At 44.6% G+C, this 26,728-nt stretch overlaps 1 protein-coding gene across 4 annotated transcripts in view; it reads left to right on the forward strand.

The window, feature by feature from the left end:
• CFAP221 (cilia and flagella associated protein 221) overlaps positions 1-26,728 on the forward strand; it is a 97,504-nt gene that overhangs the window by 44,643 nt on the left and 26,133 nt on the right. For 3 of the 4 annotated variants that reach the window (XM_075828989.1, XM_075828988.1, XM_075828987.1), the window contains exons 7-11: positions 12,604-12,707; positions 23,016-23,175; positions 25,046-25,169; positions 25,238-25,334; positions 25,850-25,955. In XM_075828989.1, coding sequence (XP_075685104.1) covers positions 12,604-12,707; positions 23,016-23,175; positions 25,046-25,169; positions 25,238-25,334; positions 25,850-25,955 — 591 coding nt within the window. The remainder of the gene's footprint in view (positions 1-12,603; positions 12,708-23,015; positions 23,176-25,045; positions 25,170-25,237; positions 25,335-25,849; positions 25,956-26,728) is intronic. The other variant, XM_075828990.1, reaches the window with a different exon arrangement.

A 26,728-nucleotide genomic window follows, 5' to 3' on the forward strand; every position in this document is an offset into this window, starting at 1 on the left:
TATCAGCCGCTCCTCTTATATCACTCCAGTACTATTATATCCTCCAGAGACATTACATCATATGTGTGACTGAAATCAGCCGCTCCTCTTATATCACTCCAGTACTATTATATCCTCCAGAGACATTACATCATATGTGTGACTGATATCAGCCGCTCCTCTTATATCACTCCAGTACTATTATATACTCCAGACATTACATCATATGTGACTGATATCAGCCGCTCCTCTTATATCACTCCAGCACTATTATATCCTCCAGAGACATTACATCATATGTGACTGATATCAGCCGCTCCTCTTATATCACTCCAGCACTATTATATTCTCCAGACATTACATCATATGTGTGACTGATATCAGCCTCTCCTCTTATATCACTCCAGCACTATTATATCCTCCAGACATTACATCATATGTGACTGATATCAGCCGCTCCTCTTATAACACTCCAGCACTATTATATCCTCCAGAGACATTACATCATATATGTGACTGATATCAGCCGCTCCTCTTATATCACTCCAGTACTATTATATACTCCAGACATTACATCATATGTGACTGATATCAGCCGCCCCTCTTATAACACTCCAGCACTATTATATACTCCAGAGACATTACATCATATGTGACTGATATCAGCCGCTCCTCTTATAATACTCCAGTACTATTATATCCTCCAGACATTACATCATATGTGTGACTGATATCAGCCGCTCCTCTTATATCACTCCAGTACTATTATATCCTCCAGAGACATTACATCATATGTGACTGATATCAGCCGCTCCTTTTATATCACTCCAGTACTATTATATCCCCCAGAGACATTACATCATATATGTGACTGATATCAGCCGCTCCTCTTATATCGCTCCAGTACTATTATATCCTCCAGACATTACATCATATGTGTGACTGATATCAGCCGCTCCTCTTATATCACTCCAGTACTATTATATCCTCCAGAGACATTACATCATGTGTGTGACTAATATCAGCCGCTCCTCTTATATCACTCCAGTACTATTATATCCTCCAGAGACATTACATCATATGTGTGACTGATATCAGCCGCTCCTCTTATATCACTCCAGTACTATTATATCCTCCAGAGACATTACATCATATGTGTGACTGATATCAGCCGCTCCTCTTATAACACTCCAGTACTATTATATCCTCCAGAGACATTACATCATATGTGTGACTGATATCAGCCGCTCCTCCTATATCACTCCAGTACTATTATATCCTCCAGAGACATTACATCATATGTGTGACTGATATCAGCCGCTCCTCTTATATCACTCCAGCACTATTATATCCTCCAGAGACATTACATCATATGTGACTGATATCAGCCGCTCCTCCTATATCACTCCAGCACTATTATATCCTCCAGACATTACATCATATGTGTGACTGATATCAGCCGCTCCTCTTATATCACTCCAGTACTATTATATCCTCCAGAGACATTACATCATATGTGTGACTGATATCAGCCGCTCCTCTTATATCACTCCAGCACTATTATATCCTCCAGAGACATTACATCATGTGTGACTGATATCAGCCGCTCCTCTTATATCACTCCAGTACTATTATATCCTCCAGAGACATTACATCATATGTGTGACTGATATCAGCCGCTCCTCTTATATCACTCCAGTACTATTATATCCTCCAGAGACATTACATCATATGTGTGACTGATATCAGCCGCTCCTCTTATAACACTCCAGTACTATTATATCCTCCACAGACATTACATCATGTGTGTGACTGATATCAGCGGCTCCTCTTATATCACTCCAGTACTATTATATCCTCCAGAGACATTACATCATATGTGTGACTAATATCAGCCGCTCCTCTTATATCACTCCAGCACTATTATATCCTCCAGAGACATTACATCATATGTGACTGATATCAGCCGCTCCTCTTATAACACTCCAGCACTATTATATCCTCCAGAGACATTACATCATATGTGACTGATATCAGCCGCTCCTCTTATATCACTCCAGTACTATTATATCCTCCAGAGACATTACATCATATGTGTGACTGATATCAGCCTCTCCTCTTATATCACTCCAGCACTATTATATCCTCCAGACATTACATCATATGTGACTGATATCAGCCGCTCCTCTTATAACACTCCAGCACTATTATATCCTCCAGAGACATTACATCATATATGTGACTGATATCAGCCGCTCCTCTTATAACACTCCAGCACTATTATATCCTCCAGACATTACATCATATGTGACTGATATCAGCCGCTCCTCTTATATCACTCCAGCACTATTATATCCTCCAGAGACATTACATCATATGTGTGACTGATATCAGCCGCTCCTCTTATAACACTCCAGTACTATTATATCCTCCAGAGACATTACATCATATATGTGACTGATATCAGCCGCTCCTCTTATATCACTCCAGTACTATTATATCCTCCAGACATTACATCATATGTGTGACTGATATCAGCCGCTCCTCTTATATCACTCCATCACTATTATATCCTCCAGAGACATTACATCATATGTGTGACTGATATCAGCCGCTCCTCTTATATCACTCCATCACTATTATATCCTCCAGAGACATTACATATGTGTGACTGATATCAGCCGCTCCTCTTATAACACTCCAGTACTATTATATCCTCCAGAGACATTACATCATATGTAACTGATATCAGCCGCTCCTCTTATATCACTCCAGCACTATTATATCCTCCAGAGACATTACATCATATGTGACTGATATCAGCCGCTCCTCTTATATCACTCCAGTACTATTATATCCTCCAGAGACATTACATCATATGTGTGACTGATATCAGCCGCTCCTCTTATATCACTCCAGCACTATTATATCCTCCAGAGACATTACATCATGTGTGACTGATATCAGCCGCTCCTCTTATATCACTCCAGTACTATTATATCCTCCAGAGACATTACATCATATGTGTGACTGATATCAGCCGCTCCTCTTATATCACTCCAGTACTATTATATCCTCCAGAGACATTACATCATATGTGTGACTGATATCAGCCGCTCCTCTTATAACTCTCCAGCACTATTATATCCTCCAGAGACATTACATCATATATGTGACTGATATCAGCCGCTCCTCTTATATCACTCCAGTACTATTATATCCTCCAGAGACATTACATCATATGTGACTGATATCAGCCGCTCCTCTTATATCACTCCAGTACTATTATATCCCCCAGAGACATTACATCATGTGTGACTGATATCAGCCGCTCCTCTTATATCACTCCAGTACTATTATATCCTCCAGAGACATTACATCATGTGTGTGACTAATATCAGCCGCTCCTCTTATATCACTCCAGTACTATTATATCCTCCAGACATTACATCATATGTGTGACTGATATCAGCCGCTCCTCTTATATCACTCCAGTACTATTATATCCTCCAGAGACATTACATCATATGTGACTGATATCAGCCGCTCCTCTTATAACACTCCAGTACTATTATATCCTCCAGAGACATTACATCATATGTGACTGATATCAGCCGCTCCTCTTATATCACTCCAGTACTATTATATCCCCCAGAGACATTACATCATGTGTGACTGATATCAGCCGCTCCTCTTATATCACTCCAGTACTATTATATCCTCCAGAGACATTACATCATATGTGACTGATATCAGCCGCTCCTCCTATATCACTCCAGTACTATTATATCCTCCAGAGACATTACATCATATGTGTGACTGATATCAGCCGCTCCTCTTATATCACTCCAGCACTATTATATCCTCCAGAGACATTACATCATATGTGACTGATATCAGCCGCTCCTCCTATATCACTCCAGTACTATTATATCCTCCAGAGACATTACATCATATGTGTGACTGATATCAGCCGCTCCTCTTATATCACTCCATCACTATTATATCCTCCAGAGACATTACATCATATGTGTGACTGATATCAGCCGCTCCTCTTATATCACTCCATCACTATTATATCCTCCAGAGACATTACATCATATGTGTGACTGATATCAGCCGCTCCTCTTATAACTCTCCAGCACTATTATATCCTCCAGAGACATTACATCATATATGTGACTGATATCAGCCGCTCCTCTTATATCACTCCAGTACTATTATATCCTCCAGAGACATTACATCATATGTGACTGATATCAGCCGCTCCTCTTATATCAGTCCAGTACTATTATATCCTCCAGAGACATTACATCATATGTGACTGATATCAGCGGCTCCTCTTATATCACTCCAGTACTATTATATCCTCCAGAGACATTACATCATATGTGTGACTGATATCAGCCGCTCCTCTTATATCACTCCAGTACTATTATATCCTCCAGACATTACATCATATGTGTGACTGATATCAGCCGCTCCTCTTATAACACTCCAGCACTATTATATCCTCCAGAGACATTACATCATATGTGTGACTGATATCAGCCTCTCCTCTTATATCACTCCAGCACTATTATATCCTCCAGAGACATTACATCATATGTGACTGATATCAGCCGCTCCTCTTATAACACTCCAGCACTATTATATACTCCAGAGACATTACATCATATGTGACTGATATCAGCCGCTCCTCTTATATCACTCCAGTACTATTATATCCTCCAGAGACATTACATCATATGTGTGACTGATATCAGCCGCTCCTCTTATATCACTCCAGCACTATTATATCCTCCAGAGACATTACATCATATGTGTGACTGATATCAGCCGCTCCTCTTATATCACTCCAGCACTATTATATCCTCCAGAGACATTACATCATATGTGTGACTGATATCAGCCGCTCCTCTTATAACACTCCAGTACTATTATATCCTCCAGAGACATTACATCATATATGTGACTGATATCAGCCGCTCCTCTTATATCACTCCAGTACTATTATATCCTCCAGACATTACATCATATGTGTGACTGATATCAGCCGCTCCTCTTATATCACTCCAGTACTATTATATCCTCCAGAGACATTACATCATATGTGTGACTAATATCAGCCGCTCCTCTTATATCACTCCAGCACTATTATATCCTCCAGAGACATTACATCATATGTGTGACTGATATCAGCCGCTCCTCTTATATCACTCCAGCACTATTATATCCTCCAGAGACATTACATCATATGTGACTGATATCAGCCGCTCCTCTTATATCACTCCAGCACTATTATATCCTCCAGAGACATTACATCATATGTGTGACTGATATCAGCCGCTCCTCTTATAACGCTCCAGTACTATTATATCCTCCAGAGACATTACATCATATGTGTGACTGCTATCAGCCGCTCCTCTTATATCACTCCAGCACTATTATATCCTCCAGAGACATTACATCATATGTGACTGATATCAGCCGCTCCTCTTATATCACTCCAGTACTATTATATCCTCCAGAGACATTACATCATATGTGTGACTGATATCAGCCGCTCCTCTTATAACGCTCCAGCACTATTATATCCTCCAGAGACATTACATCATATGTGTGACTGATATCAGCCGCTCCTCTTATATCACTCCAGTACTATTATATCCTCCAGACATTACATCATATTTGACTGATATCAGCCACTCCTCTTATATCACTCCAGCACTATTCTATCCTCCAGAGACATTACATCATATGTGTGACTGATATCAGCCGCTCCTCTTATAACACTCCAGCACTATTATATCCTCCAGAGACATTACATCATATGTGACTGATATCAGCCGCTCCTCTTATATCACTCCAGTACTATTATATCCTCCAGAGACATTACATTATATGTGACTGATATCAGCCGCTCCTCTTATATCACTCCAGTACTATTATATCCTCCAGAGACATTACATCATATGTGTGACTGATATCAGCCGCTCCTCTTATAACACTCCAGCACTATTATATCCTCCAGAGACATTACATCATATGTGTGACTGATATCAGCCGCTCCTCTTATATCACTCCAGTACTATTATATACTCCAGACATTACATCATATGTGACTGATATCAGCCGCTCCTCTTATATCACTCCAGCACTATTATATCCTCCAGAGACATTACATCATATGTGACTGATATCAGCCGCTCCTCTTATATCACTCCAGTACTATTATATCCTCCAGACATTACATCATATGTGTGACTGATATCAGCCGCTCCTCTTATAACACTCCAGCACTATTATATCCTCCAGAGACATTACATCATATGTGTGACTGATATCAGCCGCTCCTCTTATATCACTCCAGTACTATTATATACTCCAGACATTACATCATATGTGACTGATATCAGCCGCTCCTCTTATATCACTCCAGCACTATTATATCCTCCAGAGACATTACATCATATGTGTGACTGATATCAGCCGCTCCTCTTATATCACTCCAGCACTATTATATCCTCCAGAGACATTACATCATATATGACTGATATCAGCCGCTCCTCTTATATCACTCCAGCACTATTATATCCTCCAGACATTACATCATATGTGTGACTGATATCAGCCGCTCCTCTTATATCACTCCAGTGCTATTGTATCCTCCAGAGACATTACATCATATGTGTGACTGATATCAGCCGCTCCTCTTATAACACTCCAGTACTATTATATCCTCCAGAGACATTACATCATATGTGTGACTGATATCAGCCGCTCCTCTTATATCGCTCCAGTACTATTATATCCTCCAGAGACATTACATCATGTGTGACTGATATCAGCCGCTCCTCTTATATCACTCCAGTACTATTATACCCTCCAGACATTACATCATATGTGTGACTGATATCAGCCGTTCCTCTTATATCACTCCAGTACTATTATATCCTCCAGAGACATTACATCATATGTGTGACTGATATCAGCCGCTCCTCTTATAACACTCCAGCACTATTATATCCTCCAGAGACATTACATCATATATGTGACTGATATCAGCCGCTCCTCTTATATCACTCCAGTACTATTATATCCTCCAGAGACATTACATCATATGTGTGACTGATATCAGCCGCTCCTCTTATATCACTCCAGTACTATTATATCCTCCAGAGACATTACATCATATGTGTGACTGATATCAGCCGCTCCTCTTATATCACTCCAGCACTATTATATCCTCCAGAGACATTACATCATATGTGTGACTGATATCAGCCGCTCCTCTTATAACACTCCAGCACTATTATATCCTCCAGAGACATTACATCATATGTGTGACTGATATCAGCCGCTCCTCTTATATCACTCCAGTACTATTATATCCTCCAGAGACATTACATCATATGTGACTGATATCAGCCGCTCCTCTTATAACACTCCAGTACTATTATATCCTCCAGACATTACATCATATGTGACTGATATCAGCCGCTCCTCTTATATCACTCCAGCACTATTATATCCTCCAGAGACATTACATCATATGTGTGACTGATATCAGCCGCTCCTCTTATAACACTCCAGTACTATTATATCCTCCAGAGACATTACATCATATGTGTGACTGATATCAGCCGCTCCTCTTATAACACTCCAGTACTATTATATCCTCCAGAGACATTACATCATATGTGTGACTGATATCAGCAGCTCCTCTTATATCACTCCAGTACTATTATATCCTCCAGAGACATTACATCATATGTGACTGATATCAGCCGCTCCTCTTATATCACTCCAGCACTATTATATCCTCCAGAGACATTACATCATATGTGTGACTGATATCAGCCGCTCCTCTTATAACACTCCAGTACTATTATATCCTCCAGAGACATTACATCATATGTGTGACTGATATCAGCCGCACCTCTTATATCACTCCAGTACTATTATATCCTCCAGAGACATTACATCATATGTGACTGATATCAGCCGCTCCTCTTATATCACTCCAGTACTATTATATCCTCCAGAGACATTACATCATATGTGACTGATATCAGCCGCTCCTCTTATATCACTCCAGTACTATTATATCCACCAGAGACATTACATCATATGTGTGACTGATATCAGCCGCTCCTCTTATATCACTCCAGCACTATTATATCCTCCAGAGACACTACATCATATGTGACTGATATCAGCCGCTCCTCTTATATCACTCCAGTACTATTATATCCTCCAGACATTACATCATATGTGTGACTGATATCAGCCGCTCCTCTTATATCACTCCAGTACTATTATATCCACCAGAGACATTACATCATATGTGACTGATATCAGCCGCTCCTCTTATATCACTTCAGCACTTTAATAAGCTTTGGACTGTGAGGGTCACTGGCCCTTTAAGGTTTGGATACAAGCTGTGATACCCTCACACTTCTGAGGTCGGAGCCGCCGTCTGTTTGTACTTTGTCAGATTTATTTCCTGGAGTGACAAGTTTTTAGTTTATGTGAAGTGTCCAGCGTGATTGATCGCCCAGGACAAGTGTCCACATAGCGCTGAGGACCGATCCTTCATTACATCATCATATACTCTAGTCACATCCGGAGCTGAAGAGACGTTTTTAGTGCATGAAAACCACAAATAAACGCAGGCGACTTCCACACTTAGTTTGCGGTTTTTATGCCGTTTTTTACATTTTGGTGCCATTTTTGTGGGTTCTTTTATAAACTTGTCAGACACAATTCTGAGATGAAAACACAAGATGATTGACGGCTGTGGATATTGAATTACGCACCGCGGGACGATTTACATGCGGAAAATTCCACAACCTGGGGATGAGATTTGGGATCTCCTTCACTTTGCGGGTTCTTCATGCACACGACCGTGCCTGTAATTACAGCGCGTGCAGCCGGTCGTTTTTCGGGCCGGTTTCCCATTATAAAGTATAGGAGCACGGTCCGTAAATTACAAAAATCTGTCCGGTTTCTACGGCACGGTCGCCCTCCCGTAGACATGGGAACGTGTCCTTCCGCCATAGAAATGAATGTTCCCATAATTCCGGGCGATTTTACGGTCGTGGGGCCTCGTACTTTTATAATGTTTTTACAGCGCATATTTATACTCCGCTATGCTGCGGATCTGCACATAAAATTCATCCTGTGCGCGTGGCCTGAGGTCACATGACGGTCTAGAGACGCCGCTGTCTGTTTCCAGGGGCAACCTACAGACTTGTGCATGCAGCTCTACATGAGACGGAGCCTGAGTTCCATGTCTAAGGCGTCGTTCACACTGCCCATGCTGAACCTCTACACGCCCAAATCTCATCACAAGTGAGAAAAATCAAACAAATATTTACATATGTGACACGAGTACAATACACAATGTAGCAGCAGAATATGGGCTGCAGCTCTGGATGTGAGTGGAGTATAAGACATGATGTGACGATAGGGTATGACTTGCAGCTCTGGATGTGAGTGGAGTATAAGGCATGATGTGACAGTAGGGTATGACTTGCAGCTCTGGATGTGAGTGGAGTATAAGACATGATGTGACAGTAGAGTATGACTTGCAGCTCTGGATGTGAGTGGAGTATAAGGCATGATGTGACAGTAGGGTATGTCTTGCAGCTCTTGATGTGAGTGGAGTATAAGACATGATGTGACAGTACGGTATGGCTTGCAGTTCTGGATGTGAGTGGAGTATAAGACATGATGTGACGGTAGGGTATGTCTTGCAGGTCAGGATGTGAGTGGAGTATAAGGCATGATGTGACCGTAGGGTATGTCTTGCAGCTCTGGATGTGAGTGGAGTATAAGACCTGATGTGACGGTAGAGTATGACTTGCAGCTCTGGATGTGAGTGGAGTATAAGGCATGATGTGACTGTAGGGTATGACTTGCAGCTCTGGATGTGAGTGGAGTATAAGACATGATGTGACGGTAGAGTATGACTTGCAGCTCTGGATGTGAGTGGAGTATAAGGCATGATGTGACAGTAGAGTATGTCTTGCAGCTCTGGATGTGAGTGGAGTATAAGGCATGATGTGACCGTAGGGTATGGCTTGCAGCTCTGGATGTGAGAGGAGTATAAGACATGATGTGACGGTAGGGTATGTCTTGCAGCTCTGGATGTGAGTGGAGTATAAGGCATGATGTGACGGTAGGGTATGTCTTGCAGCTCTGGATGTGAGTGGAGTATAAGGCATGATGTAACGGTAGGGTATGTCTTGCAGCTCTGGATGTGAGTGGAGTATAAGGCATGATGTGACGGTAGAGTATGTCTTGCAGCTCTGGATGTGAGTGGAGTATAAGGCATGATGTGACCGTAGGGTATGTCTTGCAGCTCTGGATGTGAGTGGAGTATAAGGCATGATGTGACTGTAGGGTATGTATGTCTTGCAGTTCTGGATGTGAGTGGAGTATAAGGCATGATGTGACGGTAGAGTATGTCTTGCAGTTCTGGATGTGAGTGGAGTAAAAGGCATGATGTGACCGTAGGGTACGTCTTGCAGCTCTGGATGTGAGTGGAGTATAAGGCATGATGTGACTGTAGGGTATGTCTTGCAGCTCTGGATGTGAGTGGAGTATAAGGCATGATGTGACAGTAGGGTATGTCTTGCAGCTCTTGATGTGAGTGGAGTATAAGACATGATGTGACAGTACGGTATGTCTTGCAGCTCTGGATGTGAGTGGAGTATAAGGCATGATGTGACAGTAGGGTATGTCTTGCAGCTCTGGATGTGAGTGGAGTATAAGGCATGATGTGACGGTAGAGTATGTCTTGCAGCTCTGGATGTGAGTGGAGTATAAGGCATGATGTGACCGTAGGGTATGTCTTGCAGCTCTGGATGTGAGTGGAGTATAAGGCATGATGTGACTGTAGGGTATGTCTTGCAGTTCTGGATGTGAGTGGAGTATAAGGCATGATGTGACGGTAGAGTATGTCTTGCAGTTCTGGATGTGAGTGGAGTAAAAGGCATGATGTGACCGTAGGGTACGTCTTGCAGCTCTGGATGTGAGTGGAGTATAAGGCATGATGTGACTGTAGGGTATGTCTTGCAGCTCTGGATGTGAGTGGAGTATAAGGCATGATGTGACAGTAGGGTATGTCTTGCAGCTCTGGATGTGAGTGGAGTATAAGGCATGATGTGACAGTAGGGTATGTCTTGCAGCTCTGGATGTGAGTGGAGTATAAGGCATGATGTGACGGTAGAGTATGTCTTGCAGCTCTGGATGTGAGTGGAGTATAAGGCATGATGTGACCGTAGGGTATGTCTTGCAGCTCTGGATGTGAGTGGAGTATAAGGCATGATGTGACTGTAGGGTATGTCTTGCAGTTCTGGATGTGAGTGGAGTATAAGGCATGATGTGACGGTAGAGTATGTCTTGCAGTTCTGGATGTGAGTGGAGTATAAGGCATGATGTGACTGTAGGGTATGTCTTGCAGTTCTGGATGTGAGTGGAGTATAAGGCATGATGTGACGGTAGAGTATGGCTTGCAGTTCTGGATGTGAGTGGAGTATAAGACATGATGTGACGGTAGGGTATGTCTTGCAGCTCTGGATGTGAGTGGAGTATAAGGCATGATGTGACCGTAGGGTATGTCTTGCAGCTCTGGATGTGAGTGGAGTATAAGACCTGATGTGACGGTAGAGTATGACTTGCAGCTCTGGATGTGAGTGGAGTATAAGGCATGATGTGACTGTAGGGTATGACTTGCAGCTCTGGATGTGAGTGGAGTATAAGACATGATGTGACGGTAGAGTATGACTTGCAGCTCTGGATGTGAGTGGAGTATAAGGCATGATGTGACAGTAGAGTATGTCTTGCAGCTCTGGATGTGAGTGGAGTATAAGGCATGATGTGACCGTAGGGTATGGCTTGCAGCTCTGGATGTGAGAGGAGTATAAGACATGATGTGACGGTAGGGTATGTCTTGCAGCTCTGGATGTGAGTGGAGTATAAGGCATGATGTGACGGTAGGGTATGGCTTGCAGCTCTGGATGTGAGTGGAGTATAAGGCATGATGTGACGGTAGGGTATGTCTTGCAGCTCTGGATGTGAGTGGAGTATAAGGCATGATGTGACGGTAGAGTATGTCTTGCAGCTCTGGATGTGAGTGGAGTATAAGGCATGATGTGACCGTAGGGTATGTCTTGCAGCTCTGGATGTGAGTGGAGTATAAGGCATGATGTGACCGTAGGGTATGTCTTGCAGCTCTGGATGTGAGTGGAGTATAAGGCATGATGTGACTGTAGGGTATGGCTTGCAGCTCTGGATGTGAGTGGAGTATAAGGCATGATGTGACGGTAGAGTATGTCTTGCAGTTCTGGATGTGAGTGGAGTAAAAGGCATGATGTGACCGTAGGGTACGTCTTGCAGCTCTGGATGTGAGTGGAGTATAAGGCATGATGTGACGGTAGAGTATGTCTTGCAGCTCTGGATGTGAGTGGAGTAAAAGGCATGATGTGACCGTAGGGTACGTCTTGCAGCTCTGGATGTGAGTGGAGTATAAGGCATGATGTGACGGTAGAGTACGTCTTGCAGCTCTGGATGTGTAGATTTCCTTGTGCTCATCCTCTTCCTCTCTCCTCGCAGTGCGCACCACGTCCTCCCGTTACGCTGCCGTTGTCCGGTTGACTTTGAATTCCACATCATCTGTTCTCCGCCTCACAAAGACTTTGAAATCTCCCCGACTTCAGGTGCGTATCCAGGCGGCCGGTTACGACCTCAGCTGTGACCACCTCTTGCGGTATAGATATAAGGGGTATCCCCCTCCCCCGCTCATCACATCGGGGGACAGCAGACCCTAATCTGTCGGCTAATTCTGCGGTGTGCACGGCATCATGGGATCAGTCGTTCTCCGAGCAGGTCCTCAGGACAGCTGTTCTAATAATATATAATCTCCAAACACATCAGATCAGAGGAGCATCCGCCCAGCCTATGGTATCACTGCGAGGCCCGGACCTCTGAGGCACGGGGCATTAGCTGCCTCTGCTCTATGTAGGGGGCATTAGCTGCCTCTGCTCTATGTAGGGGGCATTAGCTGCCTCTGCTCTATGTAGGGGGCATTAGCTGCCTCTGCTCTAAGTAGGGGGCATTAGCTGCCTCTGCTCTATGTAGGGGGCATTAGCTGCCTCTGCTCTATGTAGGGGGCATTAGCTGCCTCTGCTCTATGTAGGGGGCATTAGCTGCCTCTGCTCTATGTAGGGGGCATTAGCTGCCTCTGCTCTATGTAGGGGGCATTAGCTGCCTCTGCTCTATGTAGGGGGCATTAGCTGCCTCTGCTCTATGTAGGGGGCATTAGCTGCCTCTGCTCTATGTAGGGGGCATTAGCTGCCTCTGCTCTATGTAGGGGGCATTAGCTGCCTCTGCTCTATGTAGGGGGCATTAGCTGCCTCTGCTCTATGTAGGGGGCATTAGCTGCCTCTGCTCTATGTAGGGGGCATTAGCTTCCTCTGCTCTATGTAGGGGGCATTAGCTGCCTCTGCTCTATGTAGGGGGCATTAGCTTCCTCTGCTCTATGTAGGGGGCATTAGCTGCCTCTGCTCTATGTAGGGGGCATTAGCTTCCTCTGCTCTATGTAGGGGGCATTAGCTGCCTCTGCTCTATGTAGGGGGCATTAGCTGCCTCTGCTCTATGTAGGGGGCATTAGCTGCCTCTGCTCTATGTAGGGGGCATTAGCTGCCTCTGCTCTATGTAGGGGGCATTAGCTGCCTCTGCTCTATGTAGGGGGCATTAGCTGCCTCTGCTCTATGTAGGGGGCATTAGCTGCCTCTGCTCTGTGTAGGGGGCATTAGCTGCCTCTGCTCTGTGTAGGGGGCATTAGCTTCCTCTGCTCTATGTAGGGGGCATTAGCTGCCTCTGCTCTATGTAGGGGGCATTAGCTGCCTCTGCTCTATGTAGGGGGCATTAGCTGCCTCTGCTCTATGTAGGGGGCATTAGCTGCCTCTGCTCTATGTAGGGGGCATTAGCTTCCTCTGCTCTATGTAGGGGGCATTAGCTTCCTCTGCTCTATGTAGGGGGCATTAGCTTCCTCTGCTCTATTTAGGGGGCATTAGCTTCCTCTGCTCTATGTAGGGGGCATTAGCTGCCTCTGCTCTATGTAGGGGGCATTAGCTGCCTCTGCTCTATGTAGGGGGCATTAGCTGCCTCTGCTCTATGTAGGGGGCATTAGCTGCCTCTGCTCTATGTAGGGGGCATTAGCTGCCTCTGCTCTATGTAGGGGGCATTAGCTTCCTCTGCTCTATGTAGGGGGCATTAGCTGCCTCTGCTCTATGTAGGGGGCATTAGCTGCCTCTGCTCTATGTAGGGGGCATTAGCTGCCTCTGCTCTATGTAGGGGGCATTAGCTGCCTCTGCTCTATGTAGGGGGCATTTACAGCTTTAGTCCTGGGATTTAATTCCTTGGACGAGTTCAGTGAAATCAATGAGTCGATAATTGAATTTGTGTTTTATAACGTCCAGCAGGATGTACGACGAGCCGTCAGCTTAACCCGATTACTGGAGTAATCATGTCAGATCCGCGCCGCTGACAAATATCTATTAATAACGCGCACAGTACGGAACCGGAGCAATGGCAATGTATTCATAGTAATAAGGCAGAGACGTTCTGATTTATAACTGGTTGCCGAATCATCACATCACCTCTAATACAGGTCACATATAGAATCCATCTACAAAGTGCAGAGCTGATCCGGAGTTACATCCTGTATTATACTCCAGAGCTGCACTCACTGTTCTGCTGGTGGAGTCACTGCGTACGTACGTACGTACGTACGTACGTACGTACGTACATACATTACATTACTTATCCTGTACTGATCCTGAGTTACATCCTGTATTATACTCCAGAGCTGCACTCACTATTCTGCTGGTGGAGTCACTGTGTACATACATTACATTACTTATCCTGTACTGATCCTGAGTTACATCCTGTATTATACTCCAGAGCTGCACTCACTATTCTGCTGGTGGAGTCACTGTGTACATACATTACATTACTTATCCTGTACTGATCCTGAGTTACATCCTGTATTATACTCCAGAGCTGCACTCACTATTCTGCTGGTGGAGTCACTGTGTACATACATTACATTACTTATCCTGTACTGATCCTGAGTTATATCCTGTATTATACTCCAGAGCTGCACTCACTATTCTGCTGGTGGAGTCACTGTGTACATACATTACATTACTTATCCTGTACTGATCCGGAGTTATATCCTGTATTATACTCCAGAGCTGCACTCACTATTCTGCTGGTGGAGTCACTGTGTACATACATTACATTACTTATCCTGTACTGATCCTGAGTTACATCCTGTATTATACTCCAGAGCTGCACTCACTATTCTGCTGGTGGAGTCACTGTGTACATACATTACATTACTTATCCTGTACTGATCTGGAGTTACATCCTGTATTATACTCCAGAGCTGCAATCACTATTCTGCTGCTGGTGTCACTGTGTACATACATTACATTACTTATCCTGTACTGATCCTGAGTTACATCCTGTATTATACTCCAGAGCTGCACTCACTATTCTGCTGGTGGAGTCACTGTGTACATACATTACATTACTTATCCTGTACTGATCCTGAGTTACATCCTGTATTATACTCCAGAGCTGCACTCACTATTCTGCTGGTGGAGTCACTGTGCACATACATTACATTACTGATCCTGAGTTACCTCCTGTATTATACTCCAGAGCTGCACTCACTATTCTGCTGGTGGAGTCACTGTGTACATACATTACTTATCCTGTACTGATCCTGAGTTATATCCTGTATTATACTCCAGAGCTACACTCACTATTCTGCTGGTGGAGTCACTGTGCACATACATTACATTACTTATCCTGTACTGGTCCTGAGTTACATCCTGTATTATACTCCAGAGCTGCACTCACTATTCTGCTGGTGGAGTCACTGTGTATATACATTACATTACTTATCCTGTACTGATCCGGAGTTACATCCTGTATTATACTCCAGAGCTGCACTCACTATTCTGCTGGTGGAGTCACTGTGTACATACATTACATTACTTATCCTGTACTGATCCTGAGTTATATCCTGTATTATACTCCAGAGCTGCACTCACTATTCTGCTGGTGGAGTCACTGTGTACATACATTACTTATCCTGTACTGATCCGGAGTTACATCCTGTATTATACTCCAGAGCTGCACTCACTATTCTGCTGGTGGAGTTACTGTGTACATACATTACATATCCTGTACTGATCCTGAGTTATATATTATACGCCAGAGCTGCACTCACTATTCTGCTGGTGGAGTCACTGTACATACATTACATTACTTATCCTGTACTGATCCTGAGTAACATCCTGTATTATACTCAAGAGCTGCACTCACTATTCTGCTGGTGCAGTCACTGTGTACATACATTACATTATTTATCCTGTACTGATCCGGAGTTATATCCTGTATTATACTCCAGAGCTGCACTCACTATTCTGCTGGTGGAGTCACTGTGTACATACATTACATTACTTATCCTGTACTGATCCTGAGTCACATCCTGTATTATACTCCAGAGCTGCGCTCACTATTCTGCTGGTGGAGTCACTGTGTACATACATTACATTACTTATCCTGTACTGATCCTGAGTTATATCCTGTATTATACTCCAGAGCTGCACTCACTATTCTGCTGGTGGAGTCACTGTGTACATACATTACTTATCCTGTACTGATCCTGAGTTACATCCTGTATTATACTCCAGAGCTGCACTCACTATTCTGCTGGTGGAGTCACTGTGCACGTACATTACATTACTGATCCTGAGTTACATCCTGTATTATACTCCAGAGCTGCACTCACTATTCTGCTGGTGGAGTCACTGCGTACATACATTACATTACTTATCCTGTACTGATCCTGAGTTACATCCTGTATTATACTCCAGAGCTGCACTCACTATTCTGCTGGTGGAGTCACTGTGTACATACATTACATTACTTATCCTGTACTGATCCTGAGTTACATCCTGTATTATACTCCAGAGCTGCACTCACTATTCTGCTGGTGGAGTCACTGTGTACATACATTACATTACTTATCCTGTACTGATCCTGAGTTACATCCTGTATTATACTCCAGAGCTGCACTCACTATTCTGCTGGTGGAGTCACTGTGTACATACATTACATTACTTATCCTGTACTGATCCTGAGTTACATCCTGTATTATACTCCAGAGCTGCACTCACTATTCTGCTGGTGGAGTCACTGTGCACATACATTACATTACTGATCCTGAGTTACCTCCTGTATTATACTCCAGAGCTGCACTCACTATTCTGCTGGTGGAGTCACTGCGTACATACATTACATTACTTATCCTGTACTGATCCTGAGTTACATCCTGTATTATACTCCAGAGCTGCACTCACTATTCTGCTGGTGGAGTCACTGTGTACATACATTACATTACTTATCCTGTACTGATCCTGAGTTATATCCTGTATTATACTCCAGAGCTGCACTCACTATTCTGCTGGTGGAGTCACTGTGTACATACATTACATTACTTATCCTGTACTGATCCTGAGTCATATCCTGTATTATACTCCAGAGCTGCACTCACTATTCTGCTGGTGGAGTCACTGTGTACATACATTACTTATCCTGTACTGATCCTGAGTTATATCCTGTATTATACTCCAGAGCTACACTCACTATTCTGCTGGTGGAGTCACTGTGCACATACATTACATTACTTATCCTGTACTGGTCCTGAGTTACATCCTGTATTATACTCCAGAGCTACACTCACTATTCTGCTGGTGGAGTCACTGTGTACATACATTACATTACTTATCCTGTACAGATCCTGAGTTATATCCTGTATTATACTCCAGAGCTGCACTCACTATTCTGCTGGTGGAGTCACTGTGTACATGAATTACATTACTTATCCTGTACTGATCCTGAGTTATATCCTGTATTATACTCCAGAGCTGCACTCACTATTCTGCTGTTGGAGTCAGTGTGTACATACATTACATTACTTATCCTGTACTGATCCTGAGTTACAGCCTGTATTATACTCCAGAGCTGCACTCACTATTCTGCTGGTGGAGTCACTGTGTACATACATTACATTACTTATCCTGTACTGATCCGGAGTTACATCCTGTATTATACTCCAGAGCTGCACTCACTATTCTGCTGGTGGAGTCACTGTGTACATACATTACATTACTTATCCTGTACTGATCCTGAGTTACATCCTGTATTATACTCCAGAGCTGCACTCACTATTCTGCTGGTGGAGTCACTGTGCACATACATTACATTACTGATCCTGAGTTACCTCCTGTATTATACTCCAGAGCTGCACTCACTATTCTGCTGGTGGAGTCACTGCGTACATACATTACTTATCCTGTACTGATCCTGAGTTACATCCTGTATTATACTCCAGAGCTGCACTCACTATTCTGCTGGTGGAGTCACTGTGCACATACATTACATTACTGATCCTGAGTTACCTCCTGTATTATACTCCAGAGCTGCACTCACTATTCTGCTGGTGGAGTCACTGTGTACATACATTACATTACTTATCCTGTACTGATCCTGAGTTATATCCTGTATTATACTCCAGAGCTGCACTCACTATTCTGCTGGTGGAGTCACTGTGTACATACATTACATTACTTATCCTGTACTGATCCTGAGTCATATCCTGTATTATACTCCAGAGCTGCACTCACTATTCTGCTGGTGGAGTCACTGTGTACATACATTACTTATCCTGTACTGATCCTGAGTTATATCCTGTATTATACTCCAGAGCTACACTCACTATTCTGCTGGTGGAGTCACTGTGCACATACATTACATTACTTATCCTGTACTGGTCCTGAGTTACATCCTGTATTATACTCCAGAGCTGCACTCACTATTCTGCTGGTGGAGTCACTGTGTATATACATTACATTACTTATCCTGTACTGATCCGGAGTTACATCCTGTATTATACTCCAGAGCTGCACTCACTATTCTGCTGGTGGAGTCACTGTGTACATACATTACATTACTTATCCTGTACTGATCCTGAGTTATATCCTGTATTATACTCCAGAGCTGCACTCACTATTCTGCTGGTGGAGTCACTGTGTACATACATTACTTATCCTGTACTGATCCGGAGTTACATCCTGTATTATACTCCAGAGCTGCACTCACTATTCTGCTGGTGGAGTTACTGTGTACATACATTACATATCCTGTACTGATCCTGAGTTATATATTATACGCCAGAGCTGCACTCACTATTCTGCTGGTGGAGTCACTGTACATACATTACATTACTTATCCTGTACTGATCCTGAGTAACATCCTGTATTATACTCAAGAGCTGCACTCACTATTCTGCTGGTGCAGTCACTGTGTACATACATTACATTATTTATCCTGTACTGATCCGGAGTTATATCCTGTATTATACTCCAGAGCTGCACTCACTATTCTGCTGGTGGAGTCACTGTGTACATACATTACATTACTTATCCTGTACTGATCCTGAGTCACATCCTGTATTATACTCCAGAGCTGCGCTCACTATTCTGCTGGTGGAGTCACTGTGTACATACATTACATTACTTATCCTGTACTGATCCTGAGTTATATCCTGTATTATACTCCAGAGCTGCACTCACTATTCTGCTGGTGGAGTCACTGTGTACATACATTACTTATCCTGTACTGATCCTGAGTTACATCCTGTATTATACTCCAGAGCTGCACTCACTATTCTGCTGGTGGAGTCACTGTGCACGTACATTACATTACTGATCCTGAGTTACATCCTGTATTATACTCCAGAGCTGCACTCACTATTCTGCTGGTGGAGTCACTGCGTACATACATTACATTACTTATCCTGTACTGATCCTGAGTTACATCCTGTATTATACTCCAGAGCTGCACTCACTATTCTGCTGGTGGAGTCACTGTGTACATACATTACATTACTTATCCTGTACTGATCCTGAGTTACATCCTGTATTATACTCCAGAGCTGCACTCACTATTCTGCTGGTGGAGTCACTGTGTACATACATTACATTACTTATCCTGTACTGATCCTGAGTTACATCCTGTATTATACTCCAGAGCTGCACTCACTATTCTGCTGGTGGAGTCACTGTGTACATACATTACATTACTTATCCTGTACTGATCCTGAGTTACATCCTGTATTATACTCCAGAGCTGCACTCACTATTCTGCTGGTGGAGTCACTGTGCACATACATTACATTACTGATCCTGAGTTACCTCCTGTATTATACTCCAGAGCTGCACTCACTATTCTGCTGGTGGAGTCACTGCGTACATACATTACATTACTTATCCTGTACTGATCCTGAGTTACATCCTGTATTATACTCCAGAGCTGCACTCACTATTCTGCTGGTGGAGTCACTGTGTACATACATTACATTACTTATCCTGTACTGATCCTGAGTTATATCCTGTATTATACTCCAGAGCTGCACTCACTATTCTGCTGGTGGAGTCACTGTGTACATACATTACATTACTTATCCTGTACTGATCCTGAGTCATATCCTGTATTATACTCCAGAGCTGCACTCACTATTCTGCTGGTGGAGTCACTGTGTACATACATTACTTATCCTGTACTGATCCTGAGTTATATCCTGTATTATACTCCAGAGCTACACTCACTATTCTGCTGGTGGAGTCACTGTGCACATACATTACATTACTTATCCTGTACTGGTCCTGAGTTACATCCTGTATTATACTCCAGAGCTACACTCACTATTCTGCTGGTGGAGTCACTGTGTACATACATTACATTACTTATCCTGTACAGATCCTGAGTTATATCCTGTATTATACTCCAGAGCTGCACTCACTATTCTGCTGGTGGAGTCACTGTGTACATGAATTACATTACTTATCCTGTACTGATCCTGAGTTATATCCTGTATTATACTCCAGAGCTGCACTCACTATTCTGCTGTTGGAGTCAGTGTGTACATACATTACATTACTTATCCTGTACTGATCCTGAGTTACAGCCTGTATTATACTCCAGAGCTGCACTCACTATTCTGCTGGTGGAGTCACTGTGTACATACATTACATTACTTATCCTGTACTGATCCGGAGTTACATCCTGTATTATACTCCAGAGCTGCACTCACTATTCTGCTGGTGGAGTCACTGTGTACATACATTACATTACTTATCCTGTACTGATCCTGAGTTATATCCTGTATTATACTCCAGAGCTGCACTCACTATTCTGCTGGTGGAGTCACTGTGTACATACATTACTTATCCTGTACTGATCCGGAGTTACATCCTGTATTATACTCCAGAGCTGCACTCACTATTCTGCTGGTGGAGTTACTGTGTACATACATTACATATCCTGTACTGATCCTGAGTTATATCCTGTATTATACTCCAGAGCTGCACTCACTATTCTGCTGGTGGAGTCACTGTGTACATACATTACATTACTTATCCTGTACTGATCCTGAGTTATATATTATACGCCAGAGCTGCACTCACTATTCTGCTGGTGGAGTCACTGTACATACATTACATTACTTATCCTGTACTGATCCTGAGTAACATCCTGTATTATACTCAAGAGCTGCACTCACTATTCTGCTGGTGCAGTCACTGTGTACATACATTACATTATTTATCCTGTACTGATCCGGAGTTATATCCTGTATTATACTCCAGAGCTGCACTCACTATTCTGCTGGTGGAGTCACTGTGTACATACATTACATTACTTATCCTGTACTGATCCTGAGTCACATCCTGTATTATACTCCAGAGCTGCGCTCACTATTCTGCTGGTGGAGTCACTGTGTACATACATTACATTACTTATCCTGTACTGATCCTGAGTTATATCCTGTATTATACTCCAGAGCTGCACTCACTATTCTGCTGGTGGAGTCACTGTGTACATACATTACTTATCCTGTACTGATCCTGAGTTACATCCTGTATTATACTCCAGAGCTGCACTCACTATTCTGCTGGTGGAGTCACTGTGCACGTACATTACATTACTGATCCTGAGTTACATCCTGTATTATACTCCAGAGCTGCACTCACTATTCTGCTGGTGGAGTCACTGCGTACATACATTACATTACTTATCCTGTACTGATCCTGAGTTACATCCTGTATTATACTCCAGAGCTGCACTCACTATTCTGCTGGTGGAGTCACTGTGTACATACATTACATTACTTATCCTGTACTGATCCTGAGTTACATCCTGTATTATACTCCAGAGCTGCACTCACTATTCTGCTGGTGGAGTCACTGTGTACATACATTACATTACTTATCCTGTACTGATCCTGAGTTACATCCTGTATTATACTCCAGAGCCGCACTCACTATTCTGCTGGTGGAGTCACTGTGTACATACATTACATTACTTATCCTGTACTGATCCTGAGTTATATCCTGTATTATACTCCAGAGCTGCAATCACTATTCTGCTGGTGGAGTCACTGTGTACATACATTACATTACTTATCCTGAGTTACATCCTGTATTATACTCCAGAGCTGCACTCACTATTCTGCTGGTGGAGTCACTGTGTACATACATTACATTACTTATCCTGTACTGATCCTGAGTTATATATTATACGCCAGAGCTGCACTCACTATTCTGCTGGTTGTTTTTAGAAACCCTTATCACACTTGTGGAGTCCCTGACACTTAGCTGAGTAACTATAACTACGGGGTCAGGTATTTGTTCCCACACCTGTGAGTCCGGCGCCTGTCACTGATCTCATACGTTTAGGTGACGGCGGCTGCACATGTAAAGTCATAAAAGAAAAAAAAAAGTAAACCGGTTTGACTGTAATAATTCTGTGACCGGTGGGGGGGGGCATTAACTCTTCAGTGTCCAGCCCCGTCCTCCCTGTGGATTGACTCTCGCCTCCTGTTGCAGGGGTTCTTGCAGCTTGCGGACCGCTGGAGGTGACTGTGACCTTTACTCCGTCCTGCTATGGAACCGCTCAGATCACATTACAGCTGCTGATCACCGAGTTCAACGCAAAACCGCATCTGTGCGTGTTCACCGGCACCTGCTCCCCCAACCTGACGGCAACGTATGTACGATCCCTGGGACAGCGGCGCAATTCACACGCACAAGTAAAGACCGCTCCTGTAACCGAGCCTCTGAGGTTCAGCCGTTTTTGAAGCTGAAAACCCTTTTAACTACATTTTTTTGAGCAGTTTTTCTATTGACATAATGAAAAACGGCTCCAAAACCGGCTCAGTAAGGCGCCACGCACACGAACGTAAAAACACCCGCAAGACTTCTATTGGCCACGGGTACCTCCCCGTATGCTTACAGGAAGGTGCCGGGCCGTTGAAAAAGATAGAACATGTCCTATTTCAGGCCGTTATTACGGCACCGGCAGCCCATAGAAGTCTACGTGTGTGCACCGGTAATGACGGGAGCGTTGCTAGGAGACGTCAGTAAATAGTCACTGTCCAGGGTGCTGAAAGAGTTAAGCGATCGGCAGTAACTGTTTCTGCACCCGGGACAGTGACTACCGATCCCAATATACAGCAACCTGTCAAAAAATAGAAGTTCATACTTACCGAGAACTCCCTGCTTCTGTCTCCAGTCCGGCCTTCCCGGGATGACGTTTCAGTCCAAGTGACGGCTGCAGCCAATCATAGACCAATCACAGGCTGCAGCCAATCACAGGCCAATCACAGGCTGCAGCCAATCACAGGCTGCAGCCAATCACAGGCCAATCACAGGCTGCAGCCAATCACAGGCCAATCACAGGCTGCAGCGGTCACATGGACTGCCGCGTCATCCAGGGAGGTCGGGCTGGATGTCAGGAGAGGGACGCGTCACCAAGACAACGGCCGGGTAAGTATGAAATTCTTTCACTAGGGAAAGGGCTGCCCCTTCTCTCTATCCTGCACTGATAGAGAGAAGGGGCTGCCGATTACTGCAGTGTAATTTTGCAGAGAAAACGTGTCCGTAAATACGGGTGGAATACGTGTGACAGCGGACCGGTATTTACGGGAGGACAAAAATCCGGTCGTGTGCCGGAGGCCTCAGTGACGTGCTCCTTTTTTATGCAGTAATTTTTTTTATGTGGCGTTTTTTATAACTCAATGGTCAGATGTTTGTAGGCGTTAACGCCCCAAAATACGCCTGAGAACTCTGCGTCTGAACGTACCCTAAGGCTATGTTCACACGGCTTATTTTCGACCATTTTTCAGGGCCGTAAACAGCCGAAAAATCAGAAGCAGAACGCCTCCAAACATCTGCCCATTGATTTCAATTGGAAAAACGACCGCGAAAAAGATGTGGCGGTCACTTATTGAGCCGTTTTTCTATTGAAAACCGCTCCACAAACGGCCGTAAAAAAGCGCCATGAAAAACGCGAGTGGCTTAAAAAACGCCTGAAAATCGGGAGCTGTTCCCTTGAATACATCTCCGTATTTGCAGCCGTTTTTGGTTACGCGTGTGAACAGAGCCTAAGAGTCCAACCTACAGCAGCCCGACCCTTCCACTGACCCCGACCCTTCCACTGACCCCGACCCTTCCACTGACCCCGACCCTTCCACTGACCCCGACCCTTCCACTGACCCCGACCCTTCCACTGACCCCGACCCTTCCACTGACCCCGACCCTTCCACTGACCCGGCCTGCTGCGGAGGTGCGGACTCCTGCGGGTTCTCTATAGGCGTGCGTTATTTAAATAGCCCCCGGGAAATGTCATTATTTAGAAGACGCCCCTCACTATACGATGTGACCCCAATGTACAATCCCCCGGCCGTCTGTAACGTGATGGCCGCCGGGCGGTCCCGTGGCTTCTGCGGTCACATGATTATGCTGCCTGACCTAGACTACGTAGGTAAACAATATGGCGGAGGCCGCGGCGGTTCCAGGTTGGGCCGGGCTCATGTTATGGACATTTACGTATTGATGGGTTTATGTCGTCTCATCAGGAAAGAAAGACCAGAGAAGCTCCAGACCTCACCCCAGGGGGGACCCCAGGACTGCCATGATGCATGGGGCGGGGTCTCCCGCAAGAAGAGGCGTCTCCAGACCCTTCAGCAGAACGCGTCCTGTGTAAGTGCTGCTGACAGAGCTGCGGAGTCCCCGGCACAGTGAGCTGACACCTTATATGTCTATTACAGGTCCCTGGACTCCAGGATCGGGGACTTCCCGGCCGTCCGTCCCATCCCCACGTCGTGTCAACCCCGCGGAAACTGAGCGAGAAACCCGTGCGGGAAGGTAAAGTGAGGGATCGGGCCTGGACGCCCACATTTACTAAGCATTTTACCCCCCCAAAGAATCCACTGACCATCTGATGTGTGTGAAGTGTACCCCCGACAAGTAGCATGTCTTACAATATGATGTAACAGCAGAACGGTGACGGCAGCTCTGGATGTGACTGGAGTATAAGACATGATGTTACAGCAGAACGGTGACTGCAGCTCTGGATGTGGCTGGAGTATAAGATATGATGTTACAGCAGAACGGTGACTGCAGCTCTGGATGTGGCTGGAGTATAAGATATGATGTTACAGCAGAACGGTGACTGCAGCTCTGGATGTGACTGGAGTATAATACCTGTAACTTTACTTACCGTGTGCGGATATTAAGTTCCTCCTCATTATTATTATCCTGTAGAGTAATTCTCCGCGTAGGACGGGGATTCCGTGGATCATTACAGATGACGTGACGTACGAGCCGCTCCTGGTGCTTTATCCTTCTCGCTATTTCCGTATTTCTTTTATGCTCGGCAGGTCTCACCGGATCCGACAAAGTGAAGAGTCGTCAAGAGAAGGAGACGCGATTCCAGCACGTGGTCCAGCAGAACGTGGCCGAGGAGGAGACCAATCAGCTGCGATGGTGAATAAACCTTCTTCTCCAGGGTCCAGACACTGTCCCAGCAGCACATCGCGTCCATTCAGTCCCAGCAGCACATCGCGTCCCTGACGTCCATTCAGTCCTCAGCAGCACATCGCGTCCCTGACGTCCATTCAGTCCCAGCAGCACATCGCGTCCCTGACGTCCATTCAGTCCCAGCAGCACATCGCGTCCCTGACGTCCATTCAGTCCCAGCAGCACATCGCGTCCCTGACGTCCATTCAGTCCCAGCAGCACATCGCGTCCCTGACGTCCATTCAGTCCCAGCAGCACATCGCGTCCCTGACGTCCATTCAGTCCTCAGCAGCACATCGCGTCCCTGACGTCCATTCAGTCCTCAGCAGCACATCGCGTCCCTGACGTCCATTCAGTCCTCAGCAGCACATCGCGTCCCTGACGTCCATTCAGTCCTCAGCAGCACATCGCGTCCCTGACGTCCATTCAGTCCTCAGCAGCACATCGCGTCCCTGACGTCCATTCAGTCCTCAGCAGCACATCGCGTCCCTGACGTCCATTCAGTCCCAACAGCACATCGCGTCCCTGACGTCCATTCAGTCCCGGCAGCACATCGCGTCCCTGACGTCCATTCACACGTTGTGGCTTAGAACTGCGTCTGAAAACTGCTGCTCAACCGCTACGTGTGAATGGACTCTAATGGTTTCCCCTCTGCCAAATACAACAATAATACTTTTTTCAGCTGAGGGTTTGTTACAATTTCATCTAGTCTAGACAATCCTCTGCGAACTAAACACTTC

This window comes from Rhinoderma darwinii, chromosome 6 (assembly GCF_050947455.1).
Source record: "Rhinoderma darwinii isolate aRhiDar2 chromosome 6, aRhiDar2.hap1, whole genome shotgun sequence".
NCBI classification, from domain to species: Eukaryota; Metazoa; Chordata; class Amphibia; order Anura; family Rhinodermatidae; genus Rhinoderma; species Rhinoderma darwinii.